At 43.3% G+C, this 21,915-nt stretch overlaps 1 protein-coding gene across 34 annotated transcripts in view; it reads right to left on the minus strand.

Moving 5' to 3' along the window:
• ANK2 (ankyrin 2) overlaps positions 1-21,915 on the minus strand; it is a 700,071-nt gene that overhangs the window by 136,190 nt on the left and 541,966 nt on the right. For all 34 annotated transcript variants that reach the window (XM_068281027.1, XM_068281066.1, XM_068280997.1 and 31 more), the window contains 2 exons: positions 16,166-16,238; positions 2,631-2,772 (listed from right to left, as the gene is read on the minus strand). In XM_068281027.1, coding sequence (XP_068137128.1) covers positions 2,631-2,772; positions 16,166-16,238 — 215 coding nt within the window. The remainder of the gene's footprint in view (positions 1-2,630; positions 2,773-16,165; positions 16,239-21,915) is intronic.

The raw sequence follows: 21,915 nt of genomic DNA on the forward strand, positions 1-21,915 counted from the left end.
AGTTGGTTGCGTTGGGGTACTTTTCAACTTTTGGTTATAGAGATAATTAATATTAATCAGCAGGGTGGCAACAGGGCTCAACACACAGGCAGTGTGAGTTTTACTTTTATGTTTTTAATTATGTTGAGAGAGATAGGAGATTTTAGTTTTGTGAAATTAGACTTCTAGACACAACCAAAATACAGAGTAGGTCTGAGCCTTACATCCTGTAGATTAAAAAAAATAATGATTTTATGATATATGCTTGACAAAAGCACTGGGAGGATATCCATGACATAACAAACAGAACTTAAGCACTTTGCACCTAGATTTGTTTACTACTAATGGAGTAGAGCATTTTTGACATTTTGACCCTATTTAATCAGGACACCAAAACAATACACCCAGGTTAGTCCACCACCTGTTGGTGATGACAGACACGTGCTAGCACACACACTGTGCTCATCTAAAGTTGCAGACTAATATTCACGTTGTTCTGGCAAGTCAAGTGCCATAAATGAAGTGAATATACTGCAGCCTCAGCATAGAGTGGTTAAAGACCACGTCAGTGTTTTTTCAAATACAATTTAATGTAAGTAACTTGAGCAATTGAATGGGTGAATAAATCATCAGTTCACCTGAAAATGGCCGTTATGGTTAAACCTCACCCCTGTCGCAAATCTGAAGCCTCTCAGTTGAAGTCCGGAGCTCTGTGGCCACCCCCACTAGGGTTGCCTGCAGCTGCTGAGCTTAAAGTGGATCTCGGCAACACAGGTGAGGGTGGAAAAAAAACTCCAGACTTCTCGGCAAGACTTTGGGCAAAATTCGCCTCAGTAGTTTTGCTGACAGGGTGGGGTTTAACCCTAATTCCTATTTACCAGCGAATGAGTGAGTTACTCATCTGTTTAACATTCAGGAACTTTAAAGGTGACCACACACCATACAATAAAATGATCCGATTTTACAGCAATTCGATAAAAACATTGTAGAGACAAATCTGAAAAATCTAAAGGTTTTCTTTTTTTTAATCGTTTGAAAAACCTGATCAAATTTCCTGATCAAACCAAGAGCGGTTGATTTTTCTAATCAAATTGAATGACAATTGAATGGTGTAGGGTGGTTTGTTAATTTTATAATGTATAGACCAAGCAATTTTTTTGCGTTTTTAATAAAAAAAATTTGTAATTGGGGAAAAAACGAACACATGTGTGTGGCACATTGATCAGATTTTTCAAATGTTACAATCAATCAGAAAAACTGATCGTATTACTTGATTTGAAAATAAATATTGGGGTAGATTCATCAAGATGCGCTGCTAAAGCAGCGCAGCTTAATGACAGGAACGCGAGCTCAGTGCACGCTATGCAGGGGTAGTGCAGCTAGCATGCGCTGGTAACTTACGCTCGCTTCTTCTAACTAATGGCCACTCCACTGAACCCACCCTGAGCCCTTTTCGGATCCAGTGGCTTTAATTGACGCAATCCCCGCACTTTGATTGGCCGTCAGTTTGGAAGAGGGAGCGTAAGTTACCAACGCATGCTAGCTGCACTACACCAGCATGAGCTGAGCTCGCATTCCTGTCATTAAGTTTTAAGTTTTAGCAGTGCAGCTTGATGAATCTACCCCATAATGTAATGTAATTCTAACACCTTTAGGATACCATTACTTACATTTAAAAATACACAGGAGGTATTCTGTAATCCTACCTAATAATAGGCAAGTGTCCCTGCGTCTGTCCGTGTGTCAGTGCTTTTTAGCACTGCGCATGTGCAGGGACAAGACACAGAGACACTGCCAAGAGCCAGAGGAGGACGCAGCGGGCATGCGCGCGGCGTGCGGGCGGCATGCACGTGCATAGCGGATTACTGACAGACCTAGCCCATTTTTAAATGGGCTAAGGTCACTAGTTATATATATTTGATTTAATAAAATAATGTTGCATTTAGTCAAATTTTAAGTTATTTTAAGAACACTTAGTTATAAGTAAACTTCTACATTAATATTATCTGAAACTTAGATTGTCAACACATGGCACAGGTACCCAAAGGTGTACTGCAGCTGGGCTCATGGGGACTTTTTCATAATCAATCCAATAGTTTTTAGATTAAGAAAAATAAATAAATCTTCTATTAAAAAAAAACAAAAAACAACTGTGTATAGCTAGTTAAAAGGACCAAGGAACATACTGTATGTTTGAAAAGTAATTCTACAAAAAAATGAATACTCCTAACAAATATATAATTCATCAAGGAGAATTTGAGTTGATGTTACAAGCATTTGAGGGTATTTGACCATGGCAGTCATTGATAAAGCGGTACATGCTATGATAATGTTGAGAAACGCTGCTCTAACAGACCGACCTAGAACAAGTACGTGCACATGTTCTGATCTCACTATATATAACTTTGTCTAAACCATATACAAGTTAATCGCAGAGTTTTGATGCATCAGCGCAACAGTTAAGCAAATAGCATTACTTTAGAATGAGGTCAGTGACAGTAATTTTTACAATTTCCCAGTATTGGCTCACTGTAAACAGTGTTAATCTACTAGCATTTCAAATACTATATACTTCCTGTTTCAAGTTCTAACTCCTTTAATGGGAAAATGCCATAGCCCATATACTAAATATTATGACAGCGCCTCCATACCTGTCAGAACGTCCACTCTCCAAGCTGTACCTCAGATAGGTCATGCCGTCCAAATACTGACTGCTTGGCAAAGAATCATCTCCCAGTTCCTTTAAGTCTTCAGGCCGTAGGTACTCTCCGCCATCTCCAGTCATTGTATCATCTCAATACAAAATGAGAAATAAAGTTTTAGACTTCAAATGGATAACTTTTTCACAAAACTTATCAGCTACATTAACATGACTTCAGTTACAAACATTACATTTCACTGGAGTTTATCTTGCAGCTTGTTAGTATATAATTTCTTGCTGCTTGTTAGTATACAGTGAAATGTGCGCCTTTTCAGAAAAATAATGCCCGTAATAAGGAAATATCCTTTGTTACCATTACTGATGATGATATATGAACACAGCAATAAGTTGTCCATACAGAAAACAATTTCTTACATAAGACTGCTACTGACATGTGATAAGGAAATGTGTTCAGATATATGATTTAGTTAAATGTAAATCATAGAAATTCATAGTTGCCTATGAAAAAAAAACATTTCAAGAATGCTTTGGGAAAAATGTAAAGTAAACCAAGAAAAGCAAAACAAGAAATAGGGCCTGCACTTCACAATAAGGTGACAGTCATACCCTTCTTTAAGCCAGCTGCTACTCCTGAAGTCATTCACAATCAGCACACAGACAGAACTCTACCTGGCTATGTGCAGATAGGAAATATTCCAGGCATGACCCTTTGATGCATTAACATAATTGCATAGAGATCAGAGTTCTTGTGCATATGTCAAAAGCCAACAGTTTCACTGTTTGCATAGGTAACTTAGAGGATCTTGGGGTAGGCAGTGTCTCTGAGAGTGGTATGTATGTTTTTATCACAGATGGCACTGTAAGGTGCAAACTGTGAAAAGTTAATTTGTTGATTACTAATTCATATGCCTTTTTAACACATACTTCAAAGAATAATGGTGTACAGCGACCTGCAATGAGCTTACAACAACCTACTTATGCACTGTCATAGCTTGGACTTATATACTGTATGGCTTGATTGTACGGCTTGATTCTTGTAGGTTACAGTAAGGTCTCATTGTCCCATTTCCCTTATAAAGACGACTGCCACGTCTTGCTGCTTCAGTCTATTTATGTAAAGGAAAAAATGGTGCTGCTGTTGCTGGGTCTATGTTTCTAAGGGGTGTATGTACTAAACTGCAGTAACAAAGTAATATGCATAAAGTATTACGATCAATGAGTAAAATGCATTACATGTAAGGCATGGCATTCTGCTCTATTAATCACGAGGTAGACATTATGCAGTATTCTACTTAGTTTAGTGCATCCATTCTTTTAAGATTACTTATTTGAAAAAAAAATAATAATTTGGCAGTTTTATATTAAACTAATCAAAAGGCACACCCATAAAAAAACAGGCACTAGGCCTTGGCCGCAAACCCCTTCCAGCCCCGCCCCGCAATCGCACGTGACGCGCACAGCTATGATGTGCGCACACAAGTGACGCGCACATAACCGCCCATCCCCCTGCACCCGTCCACCTCTGCTGTCTGAGGTCTATCCATGTACCACGCATGTACGCCAGGCATGACGCACGGACAAAGGAGAATGCAGGACAGGGAGATTATTATATAAGAAGTTTCCATATTTATTTAAAGGACAACTGAAGTGAGAAATATATGGAAGCTGCTATATTTATTTCCTTCTATACAATACCAGTTGCCTGGCAGTCCTGCTGATCTATTAGGATGCAGTAGTGTCTGAATAATGCCAGAAACAAGCATGAAGCTAATCTTTCAGATCTGACAATGTCAGAAACACCTGATCTGCTGTATGCTTGTTCAGAGTTTATGGCTAAAAGTACAAGATTAAAGGTACAAGATTAGCAGGATAGCCAGGCATCTGGTATTGCTTAAAAGGAAATAAATATGGCAGCCTCCATATTCCTCTTGCTTCAGTTGCCCTTTAAGTGTGTGTCTCCAAACTGCACAGTTGAAATGGCACACCATACAGCAGAAGTGTAGCATCCATCATAGGGTACACCGTTATGTAAAATCTAGTGTGGCAGAGTCTGAATACCCCCCTCCCCCCCTCCCCCCAAAAAAAAAAATCTGCTGTGGCAATATATTTGTCTGAGGAGTGAGAAACACTCCCTCTCTGTTCATGCTTGTGGAGAGAATCTTGGTTGTCTGCTGTTGCACAGACACAGTAAAAGGCATACGCGATGCCGGAAAGGGTGGGAGAATTTTTTGTATCAGTGGGCGGGTACTCAGTGCCTGTCTCTATAGTGCAGCCTGTGGAAACACAATCCACGCAGGCTGCCTGTAACACAGAGTATATTTAAACGTGTCCGCCCAATGATACTCAAAATCCTCCCAGCCGTCCTGGCATAGTGTACGCTGTTTACTGTGTTTGTGCAGTTCACTGTGTTTGTACAAGATTTTCTTTGCAAGTATACTCAGTGAGGTAGTGTTTCTCACTCTTCAGACAATTACTTTGCAACTGAATTCTTTTCGAGGGGGGGGGACCCGACTCTAAAACTAAAACACTGAGTTGTACACATAACAGGGGCAGGCAGTTCGGAGACACACAAAAAAACCCAATTTGCTTACAACTAGTTATCATTCCCCAGTCTCTCCTCTCTATTACAGGGCTTCTCCCAAAATCATCAGCTTTGATGGTCGTCCTTTAAGTAAACAGCAGGATGATTTTACAGCAATTCTGGTGGCACCTTGACCTCCAACAGAAAACCAAATATTAGTAAGGTAGTTCAGGAAGGTGGTTTAGTTTACTATTTTGGACAAAGAAAGTCCACTAAATGTTATTATCTACATATTATTATTATTTTGTAGTATTTATATAGTGCTGACATCTTCCTCAGCACTGTACAGAGTATATTGTCTTGTCACTAAAGTCCCTCAGAGGGGCTCCCAATCTAATTCCTACCATAGTCATTTGTCTATGTATGTATCGTGTAGGGTATGTATCTTAGTCTAGGGACAATTATAGGGGGAAGCCAATTAACTTATCTGTATGTTTTTGGGTTGTGGGAGGAAACCAGAGTGCCCGGATTAAACCCAAGCAGACATGGGGAGAACATACAAACTCCTTGACAGATATGTCAAACTGTACCATTTAACTTTAGAAAACTGTTCACTTTTGCTGCAAATAAGTACAACCAAACATATATGTGTTTACTGAATGACAATATTCAATCATGCACACATGTTACCTTAACTTTTGGATGAAGAACGTTTCTCAAAGATCTTAGCATGAATTAAACTTTGAGTAGGATGAAACAAATGTATAGATAAGGAGGAAGTTATGACATAGTTGCAGCATGCTTGGGTTATTCTATTGCATGCTCATCTCCAGAAGTCACTTTCAGATCACCACTGCACAAAGTGTCAGTAATTCAAGTTACTTTGGTTCACTTTTCCACAATGTTGCATCACGTATTTCATATTGTAAATGCAGCAAGGACAACAATCTTATGTCCTGCTCACTGCAGAACACACTGTAAAAGCCACAGCATTCCCCAATACCTCAATACCTTGCTCACTAAGAAGTTCTTCATCAGACAACAGCTCACCAGCAAATAATTTAAGAGCTGCACAAAGCACATTTTAGTGTGTGAAAGCGGTTAGGAAAAAAGATTTATGGGATTAATATAAGACCTCACAACATACTCTGACGTGTTTTCTGAGAGGCTGCCAAGAGCAACAACAATGCAAATAAATCAAGTAAAGCTCTAGTCCAGGCTAGTATTTTTTTAATGTGTATGGGGGCATATCGGCAATAGATTTCCATGTGATGGCAGCATACCTCAATTCTACCTATACTTACACAAGTTCCGCAGGCATCACCCTGCTTTTTCAAGGAGAGAGGTCACCATCTGGGCTAAGTATCTCCATGTTTTTCTACATGGGTAATGTTGTTCAACAGGCTCATATTATTACTATCTACTGTATATTGCATATTTGCACTAAGCACTCTATAGCACTTTACTGAACCCGGGTTAAAGGATACCCGAACTGAAATGTGACATGATGAGATAGACATGTGTATGTACAGTGCCTAGCACACAAATAACTATGCTGTGTTCCTTTTTTCTTTCTCTGCCTGAAAGAGTTAAATATCAGGTATGTAAGTGGCTGACTCAGTCCTGGCTCAGACAGGAAGTGACTACAGTGTGACCCTCACTGATAAGAAATTCCCGATTTTTTACCTCTTTCGTGTTTTCAGAAGCCATTTTCTGCTAGGAAAGTGTTTTATAGTTGGAATTTCTTATGAGTGAGGGTCACACTGTAGTCACTTCCTGTCTTCTCAGTCAGGAGTGAGTCAGCCACTTACATACCTGATATTTAACGCTTTCAGGCAGAGAAAGAAAAAAAGGAACACAGCATAGTTATTTGTGTGCTTGGTACTGTACATACCCATGTCTATCTCATCATGTCACATTTCAGTTCGGGTATCCTTTAAACCACCTGTGGCCTCTTGATTTGAGCCCCCAGAGCTGGTTTGTGTGCAATATCTTTTCATTCTATTGTGTGGTATATGGTATTATAACATCAGGAATGTGCACAATATCTTTTCATTCTACTATGTGGTATATGGTATTATAACATCAGGAATGTGTACAATATCTTTTCATTCTATTGTGTGGTATATGGTATTATAACATCAGGAATGTGCACAATATCTTTTCATTCTATTGTGTGGTATATGGTATTATAACATCAGGAATGTGTACAATATCTTTTCATTCTATTGTGTGGTATATAGTATTATAACATCAGGAATGTGTACAATATCTTTTCATTCTATTGTGTTGTATATGGTATTATAACATCAGGAATGTGTGCAATATCTTTTCATTCTATTGTGTGGTATATGGTATTATAACATCAAGAATGTGTGCAATATCTTTTCATTCTATTGTGTGGTATATGGTATTATAACATCAGGAATATGTGCAATATCTTTTCATTCTATTGTGTGGTATATGGTACTATAACATCAGGAATGTGTACAATATCTTTTCATTCTATTGTGTGGTATATGGTATTATAACATCAGGAATGTGCACAATATCTTTCCATTCTATTGTGTGGTATATGGTATTATAACATCAGGAATGTGTACAATATCTTTTTATTCTATTGTGTGGTATATGGTATTATAACATCAGGAATGTGTACAATATCTTTTCATTCTATGGTGTGGTACAGTGGTGTGAAAAACTATTTGCCCCCTTCCTGATTTCTTATTCTTTTGCATGTTTGTCACACTTAAATGTTTCTGCTCATCAAAAACCGTTAACTATTAGTTAAAGATAACATAATTGAGCACAAAATGCAGTTTTAAATGATGTTTTTTATTATTTAGTGAGAAAAAAAACTCAAAACCTACATGGCCCTGTGTGAAAAAGAAATTGCCCCCTGAACCTAATAGCTGGTTGGACCACCCTTAGCAGCAATAACTGCAATCAAGCATTTGCGATAACTTGCAACAATTCTTTTATAGCGCTCTGGAGGAATTTTGGCCCATTCATCTTTGCAGAATTGTTGTAATTCAGCTTTATTTGAGGGTTTTCTAGCATGAACTGCCTTTTTAAGGTCATGCCACAACATCTCAATAGGATTCAGGTCAGGGCTTTGACTAGGCCACTCCAAAGTCTTCATTTTGTTTTTCTTCAGCCATTCAGAGGTGGATTTGCTGGTGTATTTTGGGTCATTGTCCTGCTGCAGCACCCAAGATTGCTTCAGCTTGAGTTGACGAACAGATGGCCGGATATTCTCCTTCAGGATTTTTTGGTAGACAGTAGAATTCATGGTTCCATCTATCACAGCAAGCCTTCCAGGTCCTGAAGCAGCAAAACAACCCCAGACCATCACACTACCACCACCATATTTTACTGTTGGTATGATGTTCTTTTGCTGAAATTCTGTGTTACTTCCACGACAGATTTAACAGGACACGCACCTTCCAAAAAGTTCAACTTTTGTCTCGGCGGTCCACAAGGTATTTTCCCACAAGTCTTGGCAATGATTGAGATGTTTTTTTAGCAAAATTGAGACGAGCCTTAATGTTCTTTTTGCTTAAAAGTGGTTTGCGCCTTGGATATCTGCCATGCAGGCCGTTTTTTCCCAGTCTCTTTCTTATGGTGGAGTTGTGAACACTGACCTTAATTGAGGCAAGTGAGGCCTGCAGTTCTTTAGATGTTGTCCTGGGGTCTTTTGTGGCCTCTCGGATGAGTTTTCTCCGCGCTCTTGGGGTAGTTTTGGTCGGCCAGCCACTCCTGGGAAGGTTCATCACTGTTCCATGTTTTTGCCATTTGTGGATAATGGCTCTCACTGTGGTTCGCTGGAGTCCCAAAGCTTTAGAAATGGCTTTATAACCTTTACCAGACTGATAGATCTCAATTACAGTACTTTTGTTCTCATTTGTTCCTGAATTTCTTTGGATCTTGGCATGATGTCTAGCTTTTGAGGTGCTTTTGGTCTACTTCTCTGTGTCAGATAGCTCCTATTTAGGGGTTTCTTGATTGAAAGAGGTGTGGCAGTAATCAGGCCTGGGGGTGACTACAGAAATTGAACTTAGGTGTAAGAAACCACAGTTAAGTTATGTTTTAACAAGGGGGGGGGCAATCACTTTTTCACACAGGGCCATGTAGGTTTTGAGGTTTTTTCCTCACTAAATAATAAAAAACATCATTTAAAACTGCATTTTGTGTTCAATTATGTTATCTTTGACTAATAGTTAACGGTTTTTGATGAGCAGAAACATTTAAGTGTGACGAACATGCAAAAGAATAAGAAATCAGGAAGGGGGCAAATAGTTTTTCACACCACTGTATATGGTATTATAACATCAGGAATGTGTACAATATCTTTTCATTCTATTGTGTGGTATATAGTATTATAACATCAGGAATGTGTACAATATCTTTTCATTCTATTGTGTGGTATATGGTATTATAACATCAGGAATGTGTACAATATCTTTTCATTCTATTGTGTGGTATATGGTATTATAACATCAGCAATGTACACAATATCTTTTCATTCTATTGTGTGGTATATGGTATTATAACATCAGTAATGTGTACAATATCTTTTCATTCTATTGTGTGGTATATGGTATTATAACATCAGCAATGTACACAATATCTTTTCATTCTATTGTGTGGTATATGGTATTATAACATCAGGAATGTGTACAATATCTTTTCATTCTATTGTGTGGTATGTGGTATTATAACATCAGGAATGTGCACAATATCGTATCATTCTATTGTGTGGTATATGGTATTATAACATCAGGAATGTGTACAATATCTTTTTATTCTATGGTGTGGTATATGGTATGATAACATTTGGAATGTGTACAATATCTTTTCATTCTATTGTGTGGTATATGGTATTATAACATCAGGAATGTGTACAATATCTTTTTATTCTATGGTGTGGTATATGGTATGATAACATTTGGAATGTGTACAATATCTTTTCATTCTATTGTGTGGTATATGGTATTATAACATCAGGAATTACAATAATATATTCATATTTTGGCATGATTGTAACAGCAAGGAGGTTATATAACCAACATATTTTTTTTAATGCTTTTATGCTTAAATTATCAATAGTGTCATATATATAATTAGATTACTTTTTTGGATCATATGGAATAAAGATCTTTTATATATTTGCTAAACTATATCTCTGAGTGGTGTTGCTTTTTAAGGGTCTTCTTTTCCTTATAACCTCACAAAGTTCCCATGTGGACCCTAGCACGCTAGATTGAAGTGCCGGTGTTGCGGACAATTTTTCTTTACATAAAACATTTTTGCATTATTCCTTCTTAATTATCTGGCTTGATGGGTCTGCACTGCTGACTTCCTATGTGAATGTCATGTGCAGCTTGAATAGGCTGAATCGCCTGTGTCTGAGTCTGTGAACAAACTGTACTTCTCCCCCGTGTGAGGTAATCTTGGAGGAGCTGGGAGAAGGTACCACTTAGTCTATTGCTGTGAACACAAAACAGACCACACCCACAATAGATTGCAGAAAAAGCAGATGGGTGTGGTCAAGTGAAGAAACCCTTACTCTGTTGGCAGCTCTATACTTTGTGCACATATCTCTAGGTCATGTGACTGACTTTTTAAAGACGTTTCTCTGGAACAGCTGCATCAAATTAGAAAATTGGCGTATTCTCCTATTTCTCTATGCTAAAAATAAAACATTTTAAAGGGTAATGTAAGACTTTAATATAAATAAGCTGGCTTGCTGTAAGAGGGAATGCACTGCAACAGTTCTTCAAATGTTAAACTGTTTTTTCACCTTTGTCCAAAAAAATGGATATGTATGTTACATTAAAATTGATAAACCAGAAGTAAAGAAGGAAACCAGCAGGCACTCACTCATCAGCGCACTAATTCACTGGCTCAGGTACATTTTTAACTGCAGCTCTGGAGTGCTCAGTGCAACAGTGAAAGAGGTTCAATACAACAAAAATGGAGAAAGCACGGCACCTGCCAGGTCAATCTGCATTTATTCTGTGCTAGGGCAATATATTCAATAAACAGCACAGCTTATTAGGATTATTGTTATTAAAACATACTAATACATGAGTGCTGGTGAGTGCATGGGGAGAGGGAGACAGACAGCTGACAATTGTTTTGCCTAACCGCACCTTCCAGGCCAAAGTGTGCATGGCCTGCCTTAGGCAATCTCCAATTGTCTGTGTGCCTGACTATGCAGTCTGTGGTAAACTAAGGAAAGGCCCAGCAGAAAGTAACCTGAGAGCTGGGCGAAGCTAGGGCGAGAAGGGGCGTGACCGGGTGGGCTCTGAGCTGGACTGTCCAAGAACAATAGGGTCGCCAGGTGTGAAAGAAAGGTGGAGTGTCCTGGCCAGGGCCAGGACACTATAAGGCCAGGGGGCTGGCCAGGCAGCCTTCCTTTTGGGATCGTGTGGATGCAGCAAACTTCTCTCTCTTCGCTGGAGCAAAGGCTGGGGTAAGTGCAGATATTTCTTTACTAGGCCTTAGCCAGAAATCCCTCCCCACCCTTGGCCCAGCATCAGGATTACAAACAATAGCATTCCCTTCCCCAGGGATACTTGCAATACGACCGTCCGGCAGATTCCACCCTCCCATCCCATCCAGAGCTTCTTCTGGGCACCCCAGACCTCCCAACCATCCCGTGCAGCTTCAGGTATAGGTACCAGTAAAAGGTTTGCCCCTGACGCAGGAGACCTGGGGTACAAATCTCATCTCTTTCCGCACACCGTCCACCCATCCCATCCCTTTCATCCCACCCCATTCATTCCAGCCCATACATCTCGGCCCAGCCATCCCATCCCATCCCATCCATCCACGGCAGGAGGCCCAGGATAACAGCTGTATCACATGGACCCCTCCCTGCAACAGCTGTGGGACAGGGTGCGGGCCATGCCAGGGGAACAGGGGGCAATGTGGCTCCAGAAACAGCTCACTAACCTGTCGGGCGCCCCGCGCCCGGCGAACCTGAGGAGTAGGAGGCCGCCAGCCCGTTTTAGCCCTGCGGGCTCACCAGTCAGGAGTAGGAGAAGGGGTGAGGAGGGCCAGGACCGGGGTTCCACCATTGCCCCCACCAGGCCAAGAATCTGCGCAGGGGACAGCGGGTACCAGCCAGGGAGCCGTCGGGGGTATGCTGCGGCAGGGTGCGGGGGTTGGGCCCCGGCGCAAGCTCCAGGCGTCGGTCCCCCAGTTCAAGGCAGCGCAGCCGGGAGTATAGATCCATCCGGCCCGCAGCAGCCGGCAGTTGCACGCCCCCTTCCTCTCCTGGGAGCTTTCCAAAATGGCCGCCACCCGGAGCTCCAAGAAAATGGCCGCCGTACGGAGCTCCGGCAAGATGGCCGCCGCCAGGGCTGTACAAGCCCACGACAAAATGGCCGCCGCCAGAACAGGGCGAAACTGAGCCTCGTTCAGCGCGGCCCGGAGGGAGATACCACCAGCGGTGGGGCCAGAAAAGGCCCATCTGCAACCCCCCCAATCCACCTCTTGCCCAACCCACCCATAGCTAGCAGGCACCCGAACCCTCACCCCCGCAGACCACGCAAGCAGGGCTACCGGGGAGGACCCAGAGTAGATCTGGGTTCACATGAAGATGGCCAGGAAAAAGGGCCATCGCGCAGCCAGGTCCCAAAACGGGGGGCCACCAGGGGGAGACATGGGCCGCTGACCAGAGGGCACAAGGGGGCAGACAGACGCAGGACAGCACGGGGCAGGGGCCAAGGGGGCGGGGGGAATCAGAAGGGGCCAGGAGCAGCGGGCGGGGGGGCCACTAGAAGCCAGGGCAGGGGCCACGGCACAACAAGGGGACCCGGCGGGGCAATAGGGGCCAATAGGCGGCAACAGCAGGCGGGGAGTACCAGGGAGGCGAGTTCGGGGGAGGAAAGGGGGGAGAGTGAAGGGGAGGGAGAGCAAGAGGACGAGCAGGAACAAGGCTGGGACCAGCAGGAAGAAGGTTGGGGACAGCAAGAGGCCGCGGGGGACGCGACGACACGGCAACGACAGGGCACCCGGCAGCAATATAACTGGGCGGAGGGGATCTCCTCTTTGTTATTACCCCCACAGGTCACCCACCAAGGCTCCGGGGAGCAGATAGCTCAGGGGCCACATGGACGGGAAGGACCAGCGGCGCCTCCAGAATCGGACAACGGGACAGGTGAGATTAACGGTTTAACTGCTTTTAAAATGCCCGGGCCTAGAGCTGCTAACATGGTTTCCCGGGAGGTGGACCAGCGGGTTTTGCTGCTGGAAATTTTAAATGCCATTAAGGCAAATAAGACAACGCACCAGGTAGGGGCCTGGACCGGGGGAGAGGAAGCGGGGCCCGCGAAACAGGCAGAAGGGAACGGCTTGGTCCCAGAGGTCGGGAATGGTCAACCGCCGGTCGTAGCAACCCCAGGGGTGCGAGCGACCGAGAAATCGGAACGGCCACCCCGAGTGGCCGACTCGGCCAAGAGCAGCACCTATGTCTGTTTCGCGGGTCCATTGGGGTTCCATGTATCAGAGGAAACAAAGGAAAAAATTTGGAAAGGGCAATACATAGACATATTCACGGTGCTCCCGCTAGATAGTTACGACATAGACAAATGGGAAAGGGGCAAGGAACACCGCAAGGAGGAGGACGACCAAAGGCGGATGTATAGATTGATACCTAGGACATTCCCCAATTGGTCGAGAGCTTTTCACATCTTCGCCAGCATAGTGGGAGAAAAGACCCCAGAGCAGTGCGCATCGATGTTCTGTTACCTAGATGGCATTAGGGAGGCATATCACAAGTATGGAGGGAAGGCCTGGCTGCTCTATGATGAACATTTCCGGCAAAAAATGGCAGTCAGACCATCCTTGACTTGGGAACACAGGGACATCATGCTATGGATGTCTCTGAGTAGCCCAGCCCAGCCGGAATACGGTAGCGGGTACAAGGGGGGCCACAACACCCCCTTCCAAGAGCCGGACGGCGGGGCAGATGCCTCGCTGGCCCAGCAGAAAAAAGGCTTATGCTGGAAGTACAACAATGATACCTGCGAGCGGGAAACCGCATGCAGATATAAGCACGATTGTGCGGTCTGCGGGGCCAGCGGGCATCCAGGGGCTAATTGTTTCAAAAGAAACAAGAACACACAGGGAACCAAGACAGAACAAGGAACGGGAAAAGGGGGTCACGCCAATTAGCGTCGGGGCTATGGCCCCAGGGCTAGATAGGTACCCCAATAGGGAGCAGGCCGACCTTCTAGCATATGGCTTTCGGGAGGGGTATAATGCCATACAAATCGGCCTACTCAAACAGCAAGCGCACCATCACGCTGGCACTGCTGATTGAACCACTGGACGCACTGGAGGTATATGGCCGCAGTGAACGCGAAGTTCGCCTCTTTCAACTGGCTTTTGCTTTAGCCTTCCATGGAGCTAAGGTTGGGGGAACTGGTAGGCCCCAATAGAAGTAGAGGGGGGGGGGGGGGGTACAGCGGGAGGATATCTCGTTGTCTCTTATTATATGGCCTGAGAGAGGCTCTCGAGGCAGCGCTCTGCGTGTGGGCGGGCATTCGTCCTTGAGGCAAGGACGAATGCTGTGGCGGGTCCTTGACAATGCCGTAGCTTTGGACATCGAGAAAGTATTCCCCACCGAGCTGGCATAACCAATTAATGCGCCGAATGAGGATCCCATAATGGAATATATATGATAATGATAATGAATAATGGCAATAATGGATAATGCAATAATGTATAATGTGATAATGTAAGCCGAAGGCTGGTGGCCGGCACGGGAGGGCATTGTCAAGGGACCTGCAGAGCGCTCAAGCGCCCCGCCATATGTTAATAGAAATATGTTTGTGATTGTAATATGTTTTGTTTTCCCTCCCCCTTTTATTTCAGTGTTTCTTGTCACAGCTCATTTAATGTTTAATGTCAATACTGTAATAAAGCTGTGGCCTTATAACTCCAATTGGGTGTCATAGCTTTTATTACGGTAATTAATAAGGTCGGCTCAAATAGGGCCCTACCCTGGTCAAGTAACCTGAGAGCTGGGCGAAGCTAGGGCGAGAAGGGGCGTGACCGGGTGGGCTCTGAGCTGGACTGTCCAAGAACAATAGGGTCGCCAGGTGTGAAAGAAAGGTGGAGTGTCCTGGCCAGGGCCAGGACACTATAAGGCCAGGGGGCTGGCCAGGCAGCCTTCCTTTTGGGATCGTGTGGATGCAGCAAACTTCTCCCACCCACCCTCCCGCTGCCGCTTGCTCGTTCGTAGCAAGCGACAAAATGGGTGTTGGGAACACCCCATAACAATGCAAACTTGTTGTATCCCTACAGACTTCGTCACAGCCGAAGGCGGGTCCTTGACAATGCCGTAGCTTTGGACATCGAGAAAGTATTCCCCACCGAGCTGGCATAACCAATTAATGCGCCGAATGAGGATCCCATAATGGAATATATATGATAATGATAATGAATAATGGCAATAATGGATAATGCAATAATGTATAATGTGATAATGTAAGCCGAAGGCTGGTGGCCGGCACGGGAGGGCATTGTCAAGGGACCTGCAGAGCGCTCAAGCGCCCCGCCATATGTTAATAGAAATATGTTTGTGATTGTAATATGTTTTGTTTTCCCTCCCCCTTTTATTTCAGTGTTTCTTGTCACAGCTCATTTAATGTTTAATGTCAATACTGTAATAAAGCTGTGGCCTTATAACTCCAATTGGGTGTCATAGCTTTTATTACGGTAATTAATAAGGTCGGCTCAAATAGGGCCCTACCCTGGTCAGGGATTGATAGGCCAGAGCCTGACTTGCCTATGAAAACTTAAGATGTAAGTCTGAAACTCTCTCAGGCACAGAGAAGCCATTTTAACAGCAAGTAAGAGATTGAATAGACACATGAAAGTTATAATTAAAGATAATTAATAAAAGAAACGTGTTGTTCTCATTATGAACAGTTGTTTGATCACAGGTATCTAAAAAACAATTGTAGCCAGAAATGTGGGTGACTCACCTTCTTCATCAGATACATCCAGCACCTCAGTCATTGTCTCTGGCACATTCAGCTTATGCTTCTCCGTCACAGTCTGCATAGACAAAACCAACATCATAAATGGCAAGAGAATGTAATTCTGTATGTTATACTGTAATAATACAGCATCCAGAAATAGAGTGAATCATCTCATAATGCATTACACAGAATGGCTGGAAGAAAGCATATGCAGCCTTCTTTATGCTGGATGATGATCTATCCATTTGGATGATCATATTTTCCTTATGTGCAAACTCCAAATCCCTTCCAGTCACTGAAATGAATATGGGTGAGGGGTTTTAAAGATGACAGAACAGAAGTTATGACTAAGTTCACACTGACTGCTTTGGTATTGCATAGAATACACATAGCAGTTGCCCAGGCATTATGAAGATGACTGTTAGTAGTTATAAGGGGAGGGGGGGTTAAAACTGAACATTAGACGCTCTCAAAGATGCTAAAGTTCAAGGGTTGTCAAACTCAAATAGAAAGTGAGCTGAAATTAAACAATGTGACCAATTGGCGGGCCAACCTCAATGTCTAGTGCCACCCTAGCGCCCCTATACAGTTCCCTGGTGTCTAGTGCCCCCCTCCCTCCCCTATACAGTCCCCTAGTGTCTAATGCCTCCTCCCTCTCCTATAAAGTTCCCTGGTGACTAGTGCCCCCCCTCTCCCTCCCCTATAAAGTTCCCTGGTGACTAATGCCCCCCCTCTCCCTCCCCTATACAGTCCCCTAGTGTCTAGTGCCCCCTCCCCTCCTATACAGTTACCTGGTTCCGCATAAACATAAATGAAAATGATCAAAACTGAAAAAAAAAATATTCAGTTTCCCCCACTGTTCAAACCTGCAGTACTAAGTCAAATACAGAATCATTTGGGGGAAACTATTAAATAAACGATGCATAATGGTGATAATGTTTGTATTTTATTACATCTGTAAGGGTCTCTTCAGCTGATAAAGAGTTAAAATGTTTTTGCATCCGTACCATTAATTCATGACAGATTTTTCATAGACAAAGATAGCAGAGATAGAACAGCCGGCAGGTGGGCAGCACTGAAGTTGGTGCAGAGGAGGGGGCGGTGGGTACCACCATGCATAATACGTATAGTACTGATTAGACAAGAACCTGATTTTATGGCTTGTATGGTGGCCAAGCATATCTTATAAGTAAGTAGGAAACATGGGAAAAGTTACTCTGGTACTGCATTTTAGTCATTTACAGTAAGTTAATGAACAAAACCAAGCTTCTGACACCTACATAATATTCAGACCTAATGCCAAGGATTTTGAAAATACATTGAAAGGTGGTATTTTGACAACTTCTATGGGATCTGACACACACTATATGCCCACCCTTACAATTATCACTTCATTTTTTCCACAAATAAACTTTCTGTGCCACTGAAAATCTTCTTTACATACATTTTATGCAACATGGTTAATGTAAAACACAGTTACTAAGAAATAGAGCACAAACTACTGATCACAAAATAAATAAAAATGTATGCAACTATGTGTAGAAAGTTGCAAAACTGATGCATAATGCAATTTCCTAGTCTATCCAAGCAGTGGCATAAGGATCACCATAGGATGGGGGCCATAATCATAGGGAGCCCAGAGTCAGTGGCCATTACGGGGGTCCGTAGCAGGCCTCATGGAGACCCACAGTTGAGGGGTAGAGTAGCAGCAGTGGATCATGAGATAAGTGACCTACCTCTCCAAGCTCCACCACGGATCTACGGTTTCCAGGCATCCCCATTTCCATGACTACAGCGCCCTCTCTCCATGTAATGAAAGAGGGGCCTCTAATCATAAAGACTAGACACTTGGAGAGAATAGATCGTTGCTGGAGCCTGGAGAGGTGAGTCACTACTCTCATACGCTTTTTTTAATCTGATATACTTGTTACATTTCCTGCACACTTTATTGACTATGATCAGGGCCGGTTCTAGACTCTTACCTGCCTGAGGCAAACTTGTGAGGGTGCCTCCCCAATCACACCCCCCCCCCCTCCAATGATCGCACAGCACCCGACAATTTACTCTGCTTCATTTAATGTTCGAACATGACATGCTGCAGCTCAACACAATAGCACACTGGCTGGCTGCGAGTCAGTGACAAACAAACTGCTCACCCTCAGCCACTCCATTCCTACTCAGTCAGGACAGCAGTGCCACCTCCTCCCTTCTGCTGTGCAAGTCAAATGAAACACTGCTGCTCTCCTGCCTCCCCCCTCCTCACTCACTGTCAGACTCCTCACACAGCACAACAAGCCATTTTTTCCCAATGATGACCGCTTCACCTAACTCTCTCGCTTCTCCTCCTGCTGTAACTGCACGCTGTAAGTGGAAACACAGTACAAACATGCTGCCCCTGTAATCTCTGCACCTAATGCAAATGTTTCACCTTGCTTCATGAGAGAACCAGCCTTGATTATGATACTATGGGCTTCATTCACTAAACCGTGATAACTCATATAACGGTCCCACTAGCGTTTTCGTGCACAATCACGTATCAAGTGCAATCTGTGCGCAAAATGCGCTCGAAAACAGTTTAGTGAATCAAGCCCTATGTATTAGTGTACTTGTTAAGAGCACTGCCTCCTACATAGGAGAACAGAGTTTGGACCCTGGTTGAAGCCAGAACCTATTTGAACCCTAACACTACAGGGTGGCCTATTGAGCTCTCCCTTAGTGGCTGCAGCTCTTAAGTACTTTGAGTCCAACAGGAGAAAAGGACAATTCAAATGTTAGTTTGAATTAGTGGTTGTAGAAATGCAATCACATGCACCCATCAGTAGGGTTCTCTTTAAAAAAATGTACGTGATCAACCGAGGCAGCCGGTTCATTCATAATTTAACCCATATTCAGCCACATTACCACTGAACAGTACAGCCAAATTAGAGTGATGGAAACCATCCATGTTTTCGATAAACAATCAACTAACATCTATAATTGATATAATAGACATTGTATTACTCAATGTTGATAAAAACCTGATTTCAAGGGAACCTGAAGTGAGTGAAATTATTTAAAATAAACACATGACGTAGCTGCAAATTAATATTACATACTTACCACACCGTCAGTTCCTCTCAGAAGCTCACCATTTTCTTCTTACAGTGATCCCTTCCAGTTCTGACAGTATTTTGTCAGAACTGAAATATACTAGTTGCTGTCAGTTATATATCAGCAGCTGGCAGTTACAACTGAATGTGCAAGGTAATGTGTAATGTCCATGTTTCCCTATGGCTCAAGTGGGTGATATTACAGTTTAACAGTGTGCTGACCAGGAAGCTGTTATGGGGTGATAGCCATTTTTAAAATGGAGGACGGAGAATTCCATTGATCACAGTGGACAAATGGAATGCAGGAGAGGAGAAAGAGATTGAGGAGTAGACTAAACAGGAGGTAAGTATAACCTGTGTATGGTTATTTTGACTTTTTATTTTCAGTTCAGGTTCTCTTTAAAGGGATACTGTAGGGGGGTCGGGGAAAATGAGCTGAACTTACCCAGGGCTTCTAATGGTCCCCCGCAGACATCCTGTGCCCGCGCAGCCGCTCACCGATGCTCCGGCCCCGCCTCCAGTTCACTTCTGGAATTTCTGACTTTAAAGTCAGAAAACCACTGCGCCTGCGTTGCCGTGTCCTCGATCCCGCTGATGTCATCAAGAGCGCACAGCGCAGGCCCAGTATGGTCTGTGTCTGCACAGTACACTCCTGGTGACATCAGCGGGAGCGAGGACACGGCAACGCAGGCGCAGTGGTTTTCTGACTTTAAAGTCAGAAATTCCAGAAGTAAACCGGAGGCGGGGCCGGAGCATTGGGGAGTGGCTGCGCCAACACAGGATGTCTCCGGGGGACCATTAGAAGCTCCGGGTAAGTTCAGCTCATTTTCCCCCGACCCCCCCTATAGTATCCCTTTAAGTAACAGCCAAATACTGTCATTAATGTTACTGCCATGCAAAGCCTATGTTTGGTGATATAATGACCAAGTGTGTAATGCAGAATTAACATAGTTCCTGGTATTTCTGTGTTTCTCCTCTTAGAATTCTGGAACTGATGTAATTATAGCAAGCAGCCACTTCCACTTAGCACTTTTCTCATGAACTGACTGGAATGGCTTATGTCAGCATACACAGAATACATGTTCCTAAAAGCACTGATGTTTCACTTTAGTAGATAGTACAGTATGAGGAAATAATTTAAAGTGATTAAAAAAGACAGAGGAGTCTTTTTGTACATCCAAAAGCCATCTGACGTGAGTTATCCAGCAATGGGGCTGTGATTTACAGCTCAGACAGTTCATGTAGAACAGACATAAAGAGAGAACATTATTCCGCAGGGCAACACATACACATCAGCAATTACTGCACAAAGGAAGGAATCATGTGACAGAAGTCTGTTCTTCATTTGGTGATCATTTTACATACTGCTAATTATCAGCAGATTAATGGCATCTTCCTAGCATATAGTGGCTTCCACATCTGTTGTCAGGCCTACTCTGAGGAATTTAACCCATCACATACACAGAATCAAATATGTAAGCCGTGTATGAAGTGTATTTGCATGAGTGTCAGTTTGTAGGGAACTGATTATTATAAAATACTATAATGATTATAATGATTACAATGGTCCACCTGTTTTTCTATAATCCTCCTTGGTGGTATGATTATTTCCTGATTTTAGGGTCTAAACACGGGAAAAAAATGTCATGTGCTTTTAGACTCTAGAGAGATCTGCAGCAGCCCAGCACATTACCCACCTCCCCTGGATTCAGCATTGCAATTCTCCCTCCTGTCCTCCAGGTAGTGCTCTACCCCTATGGTGAGATAGATGTCTGTCGTCATGTGACAAACGGCAATCTTGCTTGAGGGATAGAGAGTCTACGAGGACCAGAAGAAGTTGGGCTTGAATCGCACTGGTGAAAAAGGGGCACCGAGATGAACATGTTCATCGTGGTGCCCTTGCGATTGGCAAAACGTGAGTGCTACAATAATTGAAACTGAGCCGGTGTAAAAGGGCCCTAAAGCTAGGTTCACACCATACATATAAATGGACCATTTCACAGAATGGAGAAACATGAATAAACTTGTGGATTCTATTTTATCTAGATGATCCATTCAGAAAACAAAACCCTGTCTTGCAAAACTGCAGGGGTGGAACAATAGCCAGTGTGACCCCCTGGAGGCCCATAGCTCCTCCGACCCACCTTGCAGAGTATTAGTGCAGCGGAACTATCTTGCGTACAAATATTTACCTGATCCCGCTGTATCATGTCTCCTCTTCCTCCCGGCAGGCACTCTCTTTGTACTCACTGGACATGATTGGGAGACGTATTTGCAGCACAGAGTGGGTGTCATCCAAGAGGAAGAGGAGCCAAGACACTGCAGGATCAGGTAAATATTTGTACACAAAATAGCTCTGCTGTGCGAATGCTCTGCCGGGGATGGGGGGGGGGGTGTTGTGTTGAGATTAAAACCACTCAGTTTCCAAAATTGAATGTCAGCACACGTTTCACTTTTTCTAACCTAGAAACCATATTCGGCTTTCAGTACAGACAGCCCAAGTATTACCTCTTTCTGTGTGAGTAATCACCTACACAAAGAAGGAAGTCTTGATTATGTTCCACACCTATACTAATTTAGTGACCAGCAGAACGTTGACAGACTGTGTTATATTAGGATCACGAAGAATAGGGTCTGTGTTTCCTTTATTCAGAATAATTAAAT

Source organism: Hyperolius riggenbachi, chromosome 1 (assembly GCF_040937935.1).
Source record: "Hyperolius riggenbachi isolate aHypRig1 chromosome 1, aHypRig1.pri, whole genome shotgun sequence".
In the NCBI taxonomy this organism is placed as follows: Eukaryota; Metazoa; Chordata; class Amphibia; order Anura; family Hyperoliidae; genus Hyperolius; species Hyperolius riggenbachi.